This window comes from Phasianus colchicus, chromosome 22 (genome assembly GCF_987193195.1).
Source record: "Phasianus colchicus chromosome 22, bPhaCol1.hap1.1, whole genome shotgun sequence".
Classification (NCBI taxonomy): Eukaryota; Metazoa; Chordata; class Aves; order Galliformes; family Phasianidae; genus Phasianus; species Phasianus colchicus.
In genome coordinates, this window is record NC_143457.1 from 3292075 (window position 1) to 3312478 (window position 20404).

At 46.1% G+C, this 20404-nt stretch overlaps 1 protein-coding gene across 4 annotated transcripts in view; it reads right to left on the bottom strand.

Annotated features, from left to right (window-relative positions):
- SPEN (spen family transcriptional repressor) overlaps positions 1 to 20404 on the bottom strand; it is a 56539-nt gene that overhangs the window by 30975 nt on the left and 5160 nt on the right. For all 4 annotated transcript variants that reach the window (XM_031613312.2, XM_031613311.2, XM_031613309.2 and 1 more), the window contains exons 2-3: positions 9843 to 10163; positions 6059 to 6535 (exon numbers count right to left, since the gene is read on the bottom strand). In XM_031613312.2, the coding sequence (XP_031469172.2) occupies positions 6059 to 6535; positions 9843 to 10163 (798 nt within the window). The remainder of the gene's footprint in view (positions 1 to 6058; positions 6536 to 9842; positions 10164 to 20404) is intronic.

Below are 20404 nucleotides of genomic sequence, written 5' to 3' on the forward strand. Positions count from 1 at the left end.
TGTGAAGTGAGGAGGGTGAGGACTTTGATACTTGTGGGAAGAAGGCGAAAGTGCAGAAAAATGCAAATGAAAACCATCACCCATGTGAACACCCTCAGTCTGAGGAATTCCCACGCAGGCTGGCAGGCCCCACTGCTCACTGTCCTGATGGGGAGCAGGAGTTAAAGCCTCCCATCCACAGCAAGCCACACAATGTTCATTAAACTTCTTCCTTTTCTTTGCACAGGGTTTGAAAAAGTCGAGGGAAATATTAATATTAAAAAGCAAGCTCAACGAAAACTACAAGTGAGATCAGCATGAGATAGCATCTGTGTTCCTCTGTCACCACGAAACGAGCCGCTCCTCACCTCCCTCCTCAGAACAACCAACCAGGGGCAGACTGACAGCAGCACACCGGAGCCAGCAGTGCGGGGCATCTCCTCCTGCTCTCCAACTGGGCTGAACGCCGCCCCACACGCCTTGGGAAAGTGAGGGGGGACAGAAAATGGGTACGAACCTGACAGCTTCCTTTCTTTGACTATTCATCCTTCACAATCCAGACAACAGGACACGCCAGGCGGTAAACAAACATGTTAGGGAGGGGCTAACTTCCAAGCAGCTGGGTAAGCCTGCCATAATTTAAGGGTTTGAGGTCTTGCGGCACTCTTACCAAACCAGGTGTCAGATGATACAAGGAGGTCAGAGCTGGAGCAGCCACAACAAGCAGGGCGCCCTGCAGCTCCCCATGGCCAGGAGACACTGCTGGGGCTGGGAACCAAGAGGCAGAGAACAAAGCTGCTCTTTCACACGTTATCGCAGGGCGGGCCAGCAACGCCTTTGACTTTTGTACTCTCAAATGGAAGTGTGATGATAAATCATGTGAACGTCCTCTGGATGGGGTGGGTTTGTGCCTCAACTGCTCACTCCTGAAGTGTTCTGTGACTTTTTATTAATTTCGCTCAGGTATAAAAACAATGAAGGTTTCTGGGCATTGGGAAAATACTGGTTTCTGGGCAGCCGGGAAGAAACAAGACAGACCTGAAAACCACTTCCCTCTCACAGAAAGGATCCTCCAGAAGGTGCTCTTGCTGCAATCCTCCATTTTTAAGCATCTTCTAGCTAAAATAATCACCAGGAGCTACAAAAAGCAACTGTGCACTGAGCTAAGGACATTTTTCAGAGAGAAACTTGGAAGGCTCCACATTTCACTCCTGCAACCAGGAGCACTTGTGCTCGCAGGCAGACAGCCTGCTTGTTTCTAAATCCAGCATGGAGCAGGAAAGAAAAAATAGGTCTCCCTGCTTTTATCACCAGAATCTCACACGAAGGAAGGATGCCTGATTTCTCCATGCCAGACACACTAAAAGGGTTAGTTTTGTTCTCCTAGCAGTTGAGCATTTAATAAATGGCAACATAAGGTTCTGCTTTTTATTAACACGCTACCTATACAGTATGTTTCCTTACTCTTCCCTTTAGAAACTCACCTTCTGCTTCCCTTTAAACAAAACATGCAGTCATGCCTTTGGCATTTAAGAAATTATGACTACATCCTGGCCCACGCAAACTGCTTCCCCTTCACACAGCCTCACTTCTCCCTCACTCTGTGATTTGCCACTCGTAACCACGCTGTGTTCTCTTCTGCAAACTGCATTCCTGGCTGACTGGAAGGATCTCAGAGGCAGATCTAATCGCTCGTTAAGAAGCTTTCATGCTTAAAAGCCTGATGCCATCATTAGTGGTTTCGGCAGCAGCAAAGTCACAGGCAGACTATGCCCGATGCGTGGAAGTTAAGGGCAAGCCTAAGTGCATCAGTTACATGGCTAATTCAGTGGCTAAAGATCAAGGGAGGATATTCAGTCTTTTTCCAGTAAGGTTTATTTGCCATTAATCCTCACCTGGGTCACCTTAGTTTAAACACGGCATAAACAACTTTGGTTGTTTTTAAGGTTAATGCCAGGCTCTCTCAAACAGAGCCGTGTCCCTTCAGTTCTTTAAGGAAGGAACCACAGTGCCTGCACTTGTGCCCCCAGCACAGCCCAAAACGCTCTCCTTGGGGAAAAAAATACATCACTGTATTTGCAAACTCGCCTTTTAAGATGTGAAGTGACTCTGTGTCTGTGCTTTAATGGCCACACATATGACTGAACACAGACGCCGGCTGGAGCTCTCCTTTGATCATCATAATGACTAGCATTTCTTCAGGAAGCATTTAATACAACCTTCCTTCTTTCCATTCATTCCCCCACGTGAATATTCATTAGAAATTATTAAACTGCTCATTATTCCAGAGGTCTTTATGATGGGAATACCCTCCCCTACCTTTTGGTGCCTGCCATGCCAGGCCCAATCTGAGTGCCCAGACGGAGCTGCTGCAGTGCCTCCCATCCCTTCCACTGCCACTCACATCCCAGGCCTATTTCCCTCCAAGACAGCAGAACTCGGGCCCCCAGCACCGCACAGCCATCACTCTTGGCGTTTTCTGTTTTGTCTTTTTTTAGCTTTTGATTTCCTTTGATTCTCCACAGCACGGCAGCAAAAGGAGGCGGCTTTCTCCATGCCTTAGCCTTGCTGCTGAGAAGGAAGACGGGCAGCTTCAACTTCCCTGACCTCAGCTAATTCTTTCCTTCCCTCAGCCTACTCGAGATGATTAAGCAAAACACTTGGAAGGAAATCAAAGACTTAAAAACGCACTGAGAAGTGACCGTTTTGCTAAGGCACAGCCCCATCCACCAGCACAAGGCAGCCAGCCCTTCCCCGGGCTGCAGAGCAGGAAATCCGCGCTGCTGCGGTGTGCGTGGGACCGAGAAACTGCAGCGTGGAACTCACAGGGATGGAGCTGCCATGACAACAGCAGGGTTTCTGTGCCATGTGGGGTCTTCCCGCTGCTCCCGAAAAGCAGGGAAGGAAAATCTGGCCTTGCAGACACCTCCAAGCCTTCCTGCTCGGAGCAGGCTGAGGGTCAGGCGCACCCGAGGGCTGGGGTTCTGCTGCCAGCATCCTTGACCTCACAATCATTAAGCAAAGGCTGAGCTGATTGCAAGCTGCCCTCACAGCATTACAAATAAAATAGCACAGGCATGTTCCTTTCTGAAGGGAACCTCGGGCTGCTGAGTGCAAACCTGAAGGCAGAATCGCACTGCTCACACATCCACGTGCTGGAAATCCCGCACGGCTGCTTATCTTCTAAATGACTCCTCTGCAGTTCCCATTACAAATCCCCTGCATGCATTTCAGGTATCTAAGTCTCAACCTTGATGAAATAAAAGCTTTGTTCTTTTTTTTTTTTTTTTTTTTTTTTTTTTAACACTCTGCAGAGCATCTTCCCTCCCATTATGGCCCAGGAAAACCATCTCCATGCCATGGAACCTGTATCTACTCCACACAGCCCTCAGGAAACCACACCACAAGGAATGCAGCCATGCCTTCTCCCTTGCTGCCCTTTTGCTCCTCCTTCCCAGCCCAAAGGAGTGGTGCTGACACACACAATTCCCATGGTGTTTAACACCTGCACTCCTCACAGCCCCACTGTTTGACCACAGTGCTTTTGGGGCGTGGGTGAGTGACCCACCTCTGTGGGCAAACACGGGGACAAAGTGCTCTCCAACACAAACAATCACAGCAGCTCAGCGACAGAACGGAGCGGAGCAGAATCGAATCACATCCCATCCTGCTGCCTGCCGTGCTCAGGGCTAACTGAAAGCTGAACACACAACTCAAGGCGTTCTCCATTCCCCTTCTGGCATGGGGAACCAAAAACCCTGCTCAGAACCTGCTCTGTGGTTTCATCACCATCACAGTGAAGACGTTTCTCCCAGTGCCCAGTGACTTCCAACCAATGAAGACCTAAATATTCTCAGCATGACAGAACAGACCGTTTCCACCTCAATTTTACACTGCCATGCTCAACGTGTGCTGAGAACAGGGAAGCCCCACTTCATGACTTCAAGGCCAGGTGGGACTTTGCTTTACAAGGCAAATGCATGGTTAAATGCTTATCTATCTAGCCTCATGCTCACAGACACGTAAAACTCCTTTCTGATCCTTCAACATGAAAAGTACCTCCAAGACTCTATTACTTGTTCCACTGAATTTGCTTTATTAAAAAGACAAAAAAAAACGTTTGTTTCCCTTTCCTTCCAGAGCATCACCTCATTTTCCATTACCAGAACTACAGACTGTCACGAAAATGAAATGCCCAAAGAGCAGACAGCACTTATCTCCTGATTAAATCTGCAAACCTTGTTCCAGTGGGATAATATCTAAAACTCACACTGTATTTCCCCCAGCCTCACAGCGGCGTTTTAGAAATATTACACGTTCCTTGGACTCCATTCTATCTACACTGCGAGCAAAGGAGCACCAGAAGAGAGCATTTTTCCTGCTTGTGTTTTTTTTTTTTTAAACCTTTAATGCAACCAGGACCTTTTCAGTTCATCTCTCATTTGTTGAAACCTCTGAAGTCTGAAGGACCTGGATTTCTGCATCCAGGAGGAGAAAACAGTACACAAGAAAATTCACTTCTGCTCACACTGCCCATCGAACCCTTCTGGTCCATATTCAAGCAAGAAAGACTTCATGAGAATAACTATTAGAGAATTACCACTGGTAAAATTCAATTCAAGGTAACAACCAAACACGAAATATTTACTTATTACATATTTCAGGTTTTTTTTAAAAAGAACTGGTATGCAAAGGAAACGTTTCCAACTCTGAAAAGCCTTCACCAAATAGCATGGAGCAACCACAGGTACAGCAGCAACTTCGTTTCCACATTTAGGGTGGATTTACTCTCCAAAAGTTACATATCTGAGAGGCATTTCAAGATGAATTTTCCATTTACTTAAAGAAATCCAGTGGGCTAGCTCTAGAACTCTTTTTTTTTTCCCCTGCATGTGGTTAATGAAGCCACAGAAATTACAGAATTACAGAACCAAGGACACGCTCTTATCGCTAGGGAAATGCATCTGGATTTTAAAAATTCTTCCAAGCCTACAATTTTTGCTGCAAGGAAACATAGGAAGAAATTGGAAAGGCGATACACTCATTTTTTAAATGTCAGCAGCAAGAGGGAATGAAGAGGAAGCAGGCCAATAATACTCATCATTTCTAAAAATACTATAAAATTCACCCTGTATAAAGTAGCTGGACCTTAAAATTAACTTATGCCCTAATTTAAAACAGGAAAATTATTAACCCATTCTCCAATCATGTAGACAGCAGCCCGCTCTGCAGCAAGGCTTTGGCTCTGCACACTGCGTTTCATCTAGCTAGCACCTCAAGGACCCTGCACATATCCACCATGGCAAACAGTGAACACCATCAACAGCACGGACCTCAACTTTGTTTTGCACCAACTCAGCCTCTCTATCTTTCATGTCAGCTTACTTCTATATCAGTGAATAGCTGCCACCAAACACCTTCTGGTTCAGAGGCTCGCGACCCTGCACCATGACTCACAAACTGCCATCAGTCTGCAGCACAAAGATGAGGCCCCAGGAACAAAGAGTTGGCACACTGGGTTGGGAGATGGCACACTGAGTTGGATTACGGCGCATTAGCTTGGGAGATGACACATTGGGTTGGGAGATGGCACACTGAGTTGGGTTATGGTACACTGGGCTGGGAGATGGCACGTTGGGTTAGGTGGTGGCATACTGAGTTGGGTTACGGCGCATTGGGTTGGGAGATGACACGGTGGGTTGGGAGATGGCACAATGGATTGGGTAACGGCATGTTGGGTTGGGTGATGGCACGTTGGGTTGAGTTACGGTGCACTGGATTGGGTGATGGCATGTTGGGTTGGGTTACGGCACACTGGATTGGGTGATGGCACACCGAGTTGGATGATGGCACTCCAACTTGGGTGATGGCACACTGGATTGGGTGATGGCACGCTGGGTTGAGTTATGGCGCATTGGATTGGGTGATGGCACGTTGGGTTGAATTACAGCGCACTGGATTGGGTGATGGCACTCCAAGTTGGATGATGACACTCCAACTTGGGTGATGGCACATCGGGTTGAGTTACGGCGCATTGGATTGGGTGACACCGCATCCACTGCAGTCACAAGAGGCCTACCTGTCACTGCTGGTACTGCTGCTGCTGCTGATGGAGTCGCTGCTGGAAGACCGACTCCTGGAGCCGCTGCCGCTGGGGGAGCGCGTGGGCCTGGAGGCCTGGCTGGCCAGCCGCTGTGGGGACTGGGTCCGGGACTGGGACGAATGCGGCGAGCGGCTCCTGCTGTGCTGGTAATTCCGTTCTGGCCTTCTGCCTCGTACCTCCCGTGTAATATCATCCCTGTAGATATCCCTGTGTACCACACTGGGCAATGTAAACTGTTCCCGGGCCCTAGGTTCGTAACGGGGGTCGTGAGCATCAAAACGGTTTGGACTTCGACTCCGAGAAGTATAATAGAGCCCATGTTGTAAAGTCCGCTCTCGAGGATCTCTATAGTAATCCTGATCGTAATGCCTTGTCCGATCAAATCCTCCCGTCCCCCGTTCATGGTGTCCATAGGCACTATGTTCATAAGCACGCTCCCTGTTATCTGAAGCCCTGCATTTAGGAGGAGGGAAAAATATTTAATCCATCAGCAAGGGGCAAGCACAACTAAAAGCAAATCATGCACACATTCACTTCAGCACTGAATTTATTTTTGCGACTGCTTCTCTGCTAAAGAGCAATAACCTACCAAGCAAACATTGACAAACTTAAAACATTTTACTTAACTCCAAAGTTATATTCATATACAATAAAGCTGAGCAATCACTTTGTTTTAATCACAGATTGGGCTTTCATGACCAGCATCTTGCCTGCACAGGAAAAAATAAAGCTTTCTGGTGCAGAATCATCATGTCAATTGTTGTTTGGGTCTGGTTGTTGGGTTTTTTTTTTCATTTTCTTTAAAATTCAGCAAACACTGAAAAAAACTTCATGGTTTTGAACATCGCAATAAACATTTCTTTTTTTCCATTTTTTTGCTTTAAGAGCTTCAGAATTTTTTTTCTTGAATTTGGTAATGACTGGAACTCATGTAATTATCCCTCTGCACAAATGGCATCACAAATTGGGCTGTAGCCATGAAAGCCTCAGTGCAAAGCATGACCCAGAGGTAAGAAGCTGCTTTCAAAAGGGGTAGTATTACCCACACAAAAGCCCAGAAAATTAGGGGTTTTCTTCTTGTTGTTGTAAAATATTTCATTCTTTTAGAAGGATTTTTTCTTTTAATTGGAGAGCTACACTCAGTTCTTGTTAAAGCTGCAGACTCTAATTGATGAGATCAGAATACTTAAATTGCAAGTATTCGTAACACCTAAAAAGATGCAGGCCCCCAAAATACACTAAAAATCTACAGGAAGAGCAGAAGTTAATTTTTCTATAAGTGTTTGTTTGCTGAGATTGTTACTGCAATCACAGAATTTGTATCTGTGTAAGCAGGCTAGTTTGAAGATCCATTCTGTTTCAGTATTTGAAATATTTTGTACGTCACTTAAGGAAAGCTTCTTGTTCTAAGAATGTTAGTGTGATCTCTCAAAGATACAGTAAAACTAAGAGATACAGGACCATTATAAATAGTACAGCAGTCTAATTTAGACAAACACCAGCACGGGATGTCTAAATTACCTCTGCAAAATGGCAGATCAAGAACGATTACGTCGAACGCTTAAAAAATACTTGCAAAATTCTAAATATGGCAGGAGAGCCAAAGTTAATTTAAAAATTTAATTATCCACCTTATGAAGGACATTTCAACCTTTTTCTCAGCCTTCTCAGAATCAATTATTAGTCACTTCAGTCCCCTGAATCCTAATAACCCAATTCTTCCCTGCCCTTCCTCCTCCCCTCCTGCATCATGGGTCTGTCTCCCATTTAAAATGGCAGAACCATTCCAGATATCTTTCATAAACTCAAAATCAGATTTGAATCTTTTTTGATTAGCGTCTCAGGAAGTTTAATTCCTTCTGCAATGAATCACAGGATCCTTCATCCTCTAAATATATTCACCCTCTGTTGTTCAATTATAACTCATTTTCAGAGTTATTTTCAGAGCTAACTCATGTCTTGCCTGCATTTTTTTTCCCTCAAAAATTATATATAAAAAACTCCCTAGCTGATGCAGTAGAAAATTTCATTGATGTGTATACGTGCTTAAAATTCATTCTTGCCTTATCTCTTGCTGGCAACAATAGCATTTCTAAAGACATTTCAGGGTCTAGCACAGAAACATGTCTCTCTTTTCCCCCCTTTTGAAGGACCACGATCAACATTTTCATAAATGATTGCATTTAGCATCCTACAAAGTGTTAATCAGAGAAAGCTGATTTAATCAGGTAAGAGAAAAAGCAGTATTTTCTAAAGGGTTACTGCTATAGCTGAGATAAAAGAACAAAGTCCTTCCATGAAAAGGACACAGAAGACAGACAGAGGAGCTAGCAGAGCTGAAAATCTAATGGCTACAGTGCTTTTTTGATTTATCTATTAGTACTAAGTACTACTGGAGTTAGTGGAAAGAGAGGGTTTGACTTGGGTTAGGAGAGGGGCTAATATACACAGGGCAGGACATACCAACCTTTTTCAAGTGTGGAAACACGACCTATATTCCCAATTAAATCTAGGGAGAGAATTGTGAACATAACTTCCCCAATTTTGGCCCCTCTTACAGGGGTAATCCACCTTCTTAATGGGCAAGGGTGTCAAATGATATTTTGGATGAACCAACAAGAAAAAAAAAAATCTTATTGACAAGACAAAAAAAAAAAATTCCACTGGAAGCAAGTAGTCCCAGACTGAAACCGTAACTCTGAAACCCCCAGACTTCTTTCTTGAGACAGAAGGCACTTAAATAGATCCATTATTTTAATTTCCAGCCCTACGTCTGAATCAAGCAGCTGGTAGTTGACCCAATGCACGAGGGCACTCATCGCTGTTGGCCAGCAGGCATCCTCGAGCCGCCTTGTAACCATCCAGCCCCGTCAGTTTTTGGTTGGTGTATCCACAAACTGATTGTTAGCGCCACGTCCTTAAAGCTAAAGTACACTTAATGTGGAGCAACAAAGAGCTTTTAAGAGACTAGATAGTAATCCACTCCCCATGGCTACTGACGTCTTGACTGTATACCATCCAGTAAATTCAAGGCAGTAGTTCTCATCCCAGCATTTAAAAAAAAACTATAATTTCCAAAATTTAGTCATGTCCATCAGCACATTTTTGCCAATACCATCAGAAAGAATAATCCCAATAGCTTGGAAATGATGTAGATCCAAAATGGAAACATCACAAGCTGCCTTCGGTCTTCTCCATCCAAGTGTTATTTCCATGGCTAAGTGTTGTTTGTAGAATCCAAGGGACTGCATCATTAAATTCTACTAGGAAATTTTTGGTGACAATCCAATTAACACATAAACTGCGTATAGTGAGAACTGAGAACTAGGCATCAAGCTTTCACAGAATTTTAGGTTCTAGTATTCCGAAGATACTCCATACAGAACTTCACCACACGTTGTAGTAAGATAACTCCATCTGGCAGTAGGGATACATCCGAATAAGGCCTTAATATTATCCAAGAAATGGAATCGTTACTTCTAGAAAAGAGTAACTCCAATATCGATGCTGGCCAAAGGAAATCTTCCATCTTAAAACCACCTTATTTCAAGTGTAGATATCCAACCAGCTGCAGAAAACATCCTTTATGGATCCACCAGGTACCAGCCACTGGGATAGAAATCACTTCCGTTTCCAACCCAAAATAGGAAGCATAGATAATTCCCAAAATTTTAAATCCATCTGGGGGCCCTATATACGAGTTTGTGTTTCTCACCATATCAAATACAAAATACCTGCCTAGAGAAACCTTGGAACTTACCCATCAAGTCTCCGCTCATAACGTCCTTCCCGTGCATGAAGCGATGGTGGGGGGCCATAAGTGGGCCCCCCCCCACCTCCTCTGAACCCAGAAACCTCTCTACTACGAGATGCTATGGAAACTGTATCATCCAATCCCCGAGCAGCACTGGGAATGGTTCCTGGTTCATTATAATCCGTCCGTAGGTCTCTATCGCCCATTTTGTTGACAGAGTTGTGCGCCTTCTGCGCACTTTTGATGTCCACAAAATCCACAAACGCTGCCACTCCGCCTTCCGACCCCCTCTTAGGGAGTATTTTGACGCTTTCGACACGTCCATATCTGGAAGAAAAGCAGAGCAAAGCAAAAATATTAATGCGAGGAGAAAGAGACCATATTTAATAACATTACCAAGTGAAAACCCAACATCAGTTTCAAACAATTTGCACAGGAAAACCCATCTCAAAACACATCAGAGGCTGGAGGAGGCGTTTTAAAAAGGGAAACAAAGGCACATGCACTTTCCAGAATAAATCCAACCCCGCTCCTTCACTTAGCCTACCACAAGGTCTCTGTTTTTATAATAACAGAGCAGCAGCAGCCAAAGAAATAGAAAGGTATTTGCAATTAGAGCAGCCCTTCTAATTTTTAATCTGACGAGCAAGACATAATTAAAGCAAAACTGTGTCACAACAAGTAAAAATAAAGACATCTCAGAAATCTCCTAAGAAAAAATGACCTTGACACAGCAATTCCACTACTCTGATCTATATTTAATCCATTCAGCACTAAAGCAAGTCTTCATTCTCATCCCTGCTGCCTATCTGTAGCCCACCTATTCAGAACACCCCACATGATACACGTGCTGCCTGCCCCACACGTAGGGATGAGAACAAGTCCATGAAAAGAAAAACAAAAAACACATTTCTGCATACAAGCAAACACGATGGAACAAGGCTTTCTAATACTCGCAGACTTGTGGCAAAAAGGATAAAATGGAAAGATGAACACAGCAATGTTTCGCAATGGCTGAGAACTGCACATAGCATTCAGATCGCTCTGAGGCAGCCAGCAGGGTCAGCAGAGCAGGTAAGGGCTTTTAACTTCAATGTTAATCCGTGACTAAAAGGAACAAAACCTTTATTTTGGAATGTATTGGCAAAGTGGGGATAAATGAAGGAAAAAAAAAAATCATGAAATATTAGTAAAACGAACAAAGAATTATTGCAAAATTCTTCTATTCCCACAGGCAGCACGATGCTGAACAGATGTAAGCTGATCTTAGACAAGAAAAGCTGCTTTCAGCTGTGCATGCACAAATAAAAGCCAATACAATGTCTGTGTGAGGAGCAAGTGCTGCTGGAGCCCACATCTGGTTTGTGCATGGCTTTCAGTACACCTTAAGATTTCATCATTGTTACTGGATGACTAATTGGTAAACACCATCTGAAAACCTGCCTCACCGACTGCTGGCTCCTCGTTCCAACCCGGCCCACTGAGCTTTGCATATCATCTGCTTTGGATTTCACTTCTATTTTTCTCTATTTTCTCCCCCTCCAAATACAGCACAGTGGTTATTAAGGAATGCGTGCACAAACAAGAGCATCTTTCAAGTGAATGAAAAAGCTCCTTGTTAGCCATAAAAAGGCAGGGGCGCGTATGGCACGCATTTGTGCCTGGACACTGCCCAGGACTTGGTGCTCATTCCCAGAGGGGTTTTCAAACCTGTGACACCAAACTGCAGTGCTGGTTATGTTTTATTCTAAGAAGAGCAGCAAGGAGCAAATCATGGTGATGCAAGAAGGAGACTTCCCCAGGTCTGAGCTTTTCTGGAACTGGGTGAGGTTACTGCATCTCAAGGTGAGGTTTAGAAAAAAATAAAAATACAGGACATGGGTAATAAAATTTGTACGAGGGAAAAAAATGAGCCTAATTCGATGTGGGATGTGCAAAGGGAGAAGCAACAGCGACGGAAGAAGGAAAACAGGAAAGAGCCTGTTTGAAAAATGAGACTGACTGCCACGAACGAACACGACAAAAATCTGAACAATAACTGAGGACGTTAGCTGGTGTCACCGAAGAGCTTCCACATGCATTTCAGTGCCAGCTCCCTTCAGACAGAAGAAGAAAGCTGCTGGAGATCTGTAACTCTCCTTTCTGTCGAGCTGCTCTCCCGAATGCCGCTGCTACGGAGCTGACTGGTTCCAACACGCACTGCGCTGCGCTCACTGTTTACACATTCAGTTTCTGGCAACGCCAGGCAGTACTTTGTCTGCAATCTTCAGCAAGAAAAAAAACCTTAAATGTCTTAATATTCCTCAAAAAACCTGAAATCCTAATTGACCTTTCTGGCTGCAATCACCAGAGCCTACTTAATATGAAGTGCTGCCTGCCAGTTACATCAGAAAGAAGCTCTGACTGTTCCCACTCACCAGCCTGATCATTCTTTTATTTCCCAATTCTGCAATCGTAGCACGTTCGTGTTATTGTAATACACACACACACAGACCTCCACTATTTTCTTTTCCTGCAGAAGATCCAGAAACGTGTTCAAACGCTTAGCTACTCAAATCGACGCTGCTCGGAACGCACAAAAAAGCAGGAGATGAGCATCATGTGCTCCCTGTGTACCAACAGGACGCAACGGCGAACGCACAGCGCTCGCGGGCAGAGCTCAGGTTTCATAGCAAGGAAGCTGCTTTGGCTGGTGGCTATTTAAGGAAAAAAATGAAAAAGAAAGCGAATGATGAAAAACGAAGGATAACGTATGGTTTTTTCCTAAATAAAACATCAGTGGGGGAGGCTCATCCTGTATTCCGCTGCAGCCACAGCCCTCAATCACCTCGCCTGGTGACGGCGCGGTAATCCGGACGCACAGATCTATGCCGTCCTGCGCCGTGTCCTTGATGAGCCCCTGGGATAATCTGTGACAATCGCCTTTGCTGCGAGGCGGCAGGGGAGGAAAGCGAGAGGCAGAGAGGCTGCAGGAGGTCCGTGCCCCGCGCCCGCAATGCTCCACATCCCATCCCCGGGGGAGAGGAGAGCCGCAGTGCCGCATGGCGAGGCTGGCGGATGCTGCAGCGCGGCGCTGGGGAGCCAAGATGGAGGCGAAGGGCGAGCATAACCTTGGTGTGGGTCTGAGTGTTGGGAACGGGGGGTGAAGGGGAGTGAGGAGAGCGGCTCCTGCCCACCCAACCCTGCCTGCCTTCCGCTGGCGCTGGCAGAGCCGGCTGAAAACAAAGAGGCTGAGCCGTGCATCCAGAGCCCGAGGAATGCCAGGCACAGTGCCTCCTCATGTGTGGAACTCAAGGCGGTTAATCATTAGCTCTGCATTGAATGAAGTCATGTTTCCAGAGGGGTTTACAGTTCAGCTGAATCCCAGCCGGGGCGCAGAGCTGTTATGTCAGTGAGCCCCTCCGCCAGCGCGCAGCTGTAGCACGCTATAAACAGAGATCTGGAGGCCCTTTCACAAAAGTTGATAGCTAATCGTCACTCCAACAAAGCCACGCTAATCCAGCTTGTGAGACAAAGAACATGAATTTGTCATTTCGACATTATGGGTTTGTTCTCCGCAGATCAAAGCTCCCCTGTCCTCAGTGCCGGGGTGTCCCTGGGCTCCAGCACTGCAACCCCAAACCTCGGCCCCTCCCTGGGCACCGCAGCCACGCGCAGCCTCTGCCCTCCTCCAGCACAAGCATTTGGAACAAAGGACACAACGACAGAGCTGGCCAGCAAACATTTAGTAAGCAAACGTTACTGCTCAGCTGCATGATTTTATAACCTGATTAGGATCTTTACGAGCTGATATACACCGTAAGAAATCAGAGGAGCGGGCACTTTTCTATCTCTTCCCTTCTCTCTCCCCCCAAGCTCATACAACCCCCACAGCCACACTGCGGGTCAGCTGCATCCCAGCCCACAGAGCATCACCTTCCTCCTGCGGGGACCTTGGCACAATGCTGCATGACAAGTCCTGCTGCATGCCAGACATTGCGAGATCAAAACCAACGCAGAACTTTCAGTGCTGGTTTCTGCACTGCTCATTAAGAGCAGCATCAGAGCAGACATACTGCTCACCTGAACGGGACGGATCAGCTCGGATTCACATTGACTGAAGCCAGCTATCTTTAGTTGCCGGGAAGCACGGGCGGGTTTTTGTGCTCTGAGCTATTATACAATTACGTTTTTCAGTGCAGCACGCAGTGAGGAGCTCCCCTGCCAACCAGCCTCCTCTGGCCATGCTGTTATTTCATAAGGAAATAACGTGACCTGAAATAGTCCTCAGCCAGATGTCTGCCTGCGTGCATCCCACTCCTCTATTCCCCCACACACGGCAGAGTGCTCCAGGCACGTGAGATGCAGGACGTGCTGCCACAAAGCAGGCTCCCACCACCAGCTTCAGAGGGTCTGCAGCCAAGCTACTCACATTTGTAGAACCCAGCACCTCCACTGAGATCCCTTCTGGGCTTTTTGCTGGTTCTCAGCCCCACAACTCATTCCACCATTGATCATCCCTAGGATGCTGCTCAGGTCATGCTTTGGGCAGAGGACCAAACCTTGTAAAATCTTTGATCAAATGTCATCATACATCTAGAATCACAGAACCACAGAATAGCTTGTGTTGGAAGGCTCCTTGAAGTCCATCTCGCTCCAACCCAGCCTTGAATGCCTCCAGGGATGGGTCAACAGAAAGAAGACTTGAGAGCTTACAAATAGAGGACAAAAACTAAAACGAACTCAAACAAAGCACAGACTGCATGGCTGGGTTTGGGTCCTTTCATAAAAACTAACCTGTAACAGAAAGCACACCCAGAGGCAGCCCATAAATGTGTGTGTGCAGGGCTGAGATGAAAATAATGTGCGTTAATTGAAACCTAATCTCAATAGAGAGCAAGCTGAATTCCACAGTGCTGGGAAACTAGGCTTAAAACGAACAACTGCATGCAGGGAACCTGATGAGCCACAACCACTCATCTTTGTACAGCTGTCACTCAAACCAGGAGAGTTTGTCAAACAGAATCCCAAGCGCCTGCTGACAAAGATGGGAACGTGCTCACAGCCACCTGCCCTCACACACGGCTGCTCTGGAGCAGAACTGACTCACAAAAACATTCCTTTGCGCCCAACATCTCCAAGTAGCAGCTTGCAATTTGGGATTGCAGTGAAAATGCTGTGATGTTTCAGAGTACCGACCTCGTGCAGCTACACAGACAGCCCTAAAAGGAACCCGATGGCTCCAAACACCTCATCTGAACACCCAACAGGAATGAGGGTACCAGCATCGAGGCTGCAAGTGCAGCCTGCAGAGTTGCAATGGGTGGTGTTGGCTCTCCCTATCTCCAGCTGCTACAGCACGTTAAAGACGGCTAAAAATAAAAGAAATTCAATGCCTCTCGAATTCCACCTTTCTCGGCACAAAATCCTACAAGGATAAGTCATCACAATCGGGATGATCACAGGTAGGAAGGCTTGTCAGAGAGCAGTAAATCCACGTGATGTGAGCTTTGAAAATCTTCGCTTTTGCAAAGCCATGCAAATAAAAGCTCCTCATCTCACAAGGAGTGCTGGCTTTCAAACCATAGGGCAAACTGAGCTTGTGACAGCAGTGAGTCAGAAATGCCCTCATTACTGAGCTCCCACACTTTTCTAGATTACTATCTCAGATGCTTTAAAGCCTGCTTAGCGATCCTTATCAGCTCCCTGACTTTTGGGGGAAAAAAAATACACATTATTCAGGGTGTTCTCTCCAGCACTCCTCATAGCAACAAAAAAAAGTTTAAACAATTCTCAAAAATCTGGAGCAGAAACCATCAGCCAGGTTATGGCAAAGTGCTGACGTGAGCAGGCTGAACCCTCAGCACGATGAATCCACCCCCCTTCCTCCACATAGCAAAAATGATCGGCTGAAGACGGTCCTCTCCTGCATTTCCCAGCTCCCTTTTGCCCCCAGCAGCACTCTGTGGGAATCCCCCAGCCCTGACTACAAACAGGGGTTGTTAATGAGACACAGCACGTGTTTCTGCCACGCACGGAGAACAGCAAAGGCTTTGTCTGCGCTCATAATCCCTCCGTAAGAGATGACAAAGTGGGAAATTAAAAAGCTAGCGCAGGCACATTCACTTCTGAGCCCTCTGTTATTTCAGAGCAACACGTTCAGCAGATCAGATAGTCTGCAAGGTAGCTCTGTGCTGAAATCAGCGTTTGCCTCTTGCCTACAGCTCAGCTGTATGCTTCATTAAGACACAAAAAGTGATTCATAATTAAGTCATTTTATTTACACCATTATGGCAAAGCCACCACTCAGATGCAGCCAAGGTATTAATATATAAACAAATTATTGTGCTCCACCAGAGAGGGAAGAAACTGAATATTTTCAACTATTTATTCACATTTGCTACTTGTACAACTGCATCTTCCAACACAGTGTATCAGGAAATTTTTCTACAGTGCCAAAGACAACAAATTTCACCAGCAGCAATGCTACCAATGCTCTAAGTGTGAATGTACAGGGTGCCTCCTGAAACACCCATTCCTCAAGGTGCCCATCAGCCCCACTGCACACAGAACAAGCTGCAGGAAGAGCTTCCGAAAAGCCTGCCCTGATCAATGATGGCAGAGGGGAAGCAGAAGCCCTGGTGTTGCCATTGGGATCACCTGCAGTGAGCTGGGAAAAGTCAGTCCCGCTCAATCCTCCAGCAGGATGCTGAGGCAGAAGGCAAATTTAAGCTATCTCACCATTGCATTGGGTAAAGCAGCACCAGTGCAGCCCAAGAGCACAGGGTTGTTGCTCACAGCCACCAGAAAACAGACAGCAGCTCTGTCATTAAGGAACCTTTACCAGCAGCCACCTCTGCAGGCTTCCGCAGGCACCCATAGCAGGGCTTTCTGGTATACCCATCTTCTTCTTATTAAGGAAGAGAAATCAAAGCGGCTTTGTGAGCAGAAATAATGAAGACTCATTTCTTATGGATGCATGTCTTGAGGTCGAATTCCCCGGTGTCCAATAAACGCCGGTTCCCACTGCAGTTTTTCCCACGGTTAGGAACACCTCTCTCCCGTGTGGATTCTTTAATGTCTAATAAGGGTTGCGCTCACGCTGCAGCTTTTCTCTCCATGGGGCCGCTAATCAGGCCTCCCTCCTCTATTAGAACTGCTCGTTTCCATTACACTCACAGGGACGTCTCGTCGCCGAGGCTGGGAGCACCCCTGAGCCCTCCAGTTCAGCTCCAGCTGGCTACCGGGTCCAGCAGCGATCAGGGGTGATAAGCATGCACGGCAAGATCGCGTCAGTCTTGTCTTGCTCTCTTAGCAGATCAGAATAAATAAAAATGCTGCTGTTCCAACTACTCATAGAAGCCTGAGGAGGCTACAGAATTTTGTAGAAGCTCTGCAAGGGAGAGAACATGCTCAAGTGCATTGTATCAAGGGAAATGTCCTGTGATTCTTCCTCTTCCAACCCACACAGATGCACAGCCACCAACTTCCATCCCCAGGACATTTTCCTTCCACCCTAGGGCATAATTTGCAGATTTTCTTTAAAAATACTGCTGGTGATAAGCTACCTTAAATGCTTTCTGAATGGGAATTGTTCAAATCTTGCTTTGGGTGAACGCCTTTAGGATTTGCTCGGATCTGGTTTTAAGGATGTACATGCATTGCAACTGTGGGGGAATGTCACAATTAGTCGTTTTTCATTCTTACATCAAAGGGTAAATCCCCACCTCAGTTCTGCTTCTCCAAGCCCTGCTTTGCATGCATTCAGCAGCAGATGGAGAAAAATGCAGAGTCATAACATTATGGTCTCCCTGCCATGCTGTAAAGTACTTTAAATATGTATCATCTTCAGGCTTAACGAGTCTCTGTGATCACTGGCTCGTACTGCTCTAGTGAAACAAACTTCATAACCTGCCTTCTTACAGGCTTTGGTACATTTTCCAGGAAACAGTGGTCCACAATGAGCTGAAACCTTTTCTGTTTTCTACACATAGCAAAGCTTCTGTGCTGCTGACACTCCCAGCAAGTTGTTTTAGAGAAGACCAAAGGTTCATTTTGTCTTTGATCACAACGAGGCCAGTGTGCATCGTGGCCATTAGATGTGCAGTCAGATGGCTTTCCAAGAGCAGCATCTCACGTGTGCAGCCACCAATTCCTACATCAGATTTGGTTCTGTGCACAAGGGAGACAGTTATCCATTCCGAGCATTTATTCTTCTCACAACCAGGATATAGATGAGGCCGGAAGACTTCTTCCTCCAGCAATGACTACTTTAAACATACAGCCTGGCCATTTATCTTTCTTATTTTGACCTACTGACTGTTATGGGTCACCCGCAGCTGTCACAGAGAGCCTGAAAAGGGAAGGCTGAAATAGGGCTCTGTGTGCTTTTTGGCAGCCGGCAGCACAAACAGGGACAGGAGGCATTCAGGCCCACAGCAGCAGCAGATGGACCCCAGCTCAGGGCTCTGTGCTGCGCAGAAGCAGCACGCATCCTTCCAAAGGGTCCTGCAGCACACAGGGGAAGCTGAGGATGGGGAGAAGTTATTTCTAACAAAACCCACGGACTGAAAACATCAGCTATGGTTTCTACTTGGAGCAAAACTGACTCACTGCTTATTAAGAAGAAGTTACAGTCTGGAAGCACTCTGTTTAGCGAGCTCCAAGATCACTGCCAAAGCAGCTTTATCACACACCCAATACGACCACGTAATAGTTTGGTGTGAACCCAGCTCTGATTTCCTGCGGCATCAGAGGATAACAAAAGACATGTTAAGCCTTTTTACGTGGACAGGAGGGTATCCAAGAGGAACAGGTAAGCAGTTGAACAGCACCTATCTGCAGGGCATCTCTGGTGCTGAGCGCTGCGACCATCCATCTGCGCTGCTTCCAGGGAGGCTCGGGTTTATCACTGTTCAGTTTTGTGAGATCAGACACTTCCAGTGCATTTTCATTAGATTTGGATGTGCAGGCTATAGATCTAAGCATACCAAAAGAAGTGCTTTCAATTTTAAGTTGTTAAGCTTAATTAAAAAGAGGAAGAGAATGGAAGCAAAAAAGCTCCCTTTTGTTCTTAAAAGATGCCTGGGTTTTCAAACAGAAACCAGCCGCCGAGATAGGCTATTGCTTTTCTCATTATTAGTTTGTCTGAGCAGAAAATTTATGTTCCTTTCACATCCCAATTCTGCATTATCACCCAAGTCACCACAAATATCTGGACCTCAGACAACGCATGAATATACAAAACTGAGTACAGAGCCAGCACCATGCAGAGCTGCAGGGTGCACTTCCAAAAATCTGCCCTGAGATGTGCGTTGTTTCAACTGAATTCACAGACACTGCCTCGACCATCAATCTGCCCTGTTATCACACCAGACTGCAGCAATCCCTGGAATATATGGTGGTGTATTTATGAAAAGTATGCAACTACGTTTAATCTTTTATTAAAGGATGTTATCTTCACACTACAGAATTTTACAGATTGCATGTGATGATTACACAATGTCAGCAGGTCAAACAATAACTATGGAAATGCAGAAGCCAAAGCACTCGCTGTGTTTTACTCGTTCCATACAAGTCGTCATCGCGTCTTAAAATATGACTGCAGCTGAGCACTGGCAATGGGTTTTCAGGCTCAAGGAGCCCAGAGCTGACGTTACTTGGCCACAGCAGGAGTGCTGGGCAGCCAGAAAGACAAAGCGACCCTGGCACGTACCATCATCAGGTGAAAACCCACAAAAAGCAGCTTTTGTCCAATTTGCATTCACTGCTCAAATCACCTTTCTAACACTGAAGACTCCAGGTTGGTCGTTCACTGCCAATTCCCATCTTCAGGCTCATGTTCTTCCCACTAAACTCAAAATCTTACTACGAACAGTAATTGTATTTTCTAGTTTATTCCTTAGTTCACTGTTTAAGAATGTCTGCCTTTCCAGTCTTTGGTTTCAGGGCATTCACAGACCTCAGCAAATTCACTCAACAAAAACCACACACAACACATCTCACAAGCGCTTATTTTTGGTAGCCACCAAAATCAGAACTCACCCACCCCAGAAGCAGCTTAACTACTTACAGCCTCAGCACCAGCAGCCCTCCCAAAATACCAGCCAAGAGGGACAACCCTCAGTTTTGCCCCCTTCCCAACTTCTCATAGAATCGCCAAGGTTGGAAAAGACTTTCCAGATCATCCAGTCCAACCACCCACCTACCACCACCATTTCCCCACTGAACCATATCCCTGAGTGCAACATCCAAACCTTTCCTGAACACCTCCAGGGATGGTGACTCAATCACCTTCCTGGCCAGCCAGTCTCAGCACCTGACCACTCTTTTGGAGAAGAAATATTTCCTAACACCCAACCTGAACTTCCCCTGGTGCAATGTGTGGCCATTCCCTCTTGTCCTATCACAGTTACACAGGAGAGGAGGCCGATCCCCACCCCACCACAACCCAGCCATCCTCTGGGCCCAGCCTCCAGCCAGTTCTTTACCAGCAGAGTGTATCTGTCCAAGCCATGGGCTGCAGCTCCTCCAGAAGAATAGCATGGGAGACAGTGTCAAAGGGCTTTCTGAAGTCTAGGTAGACTGCA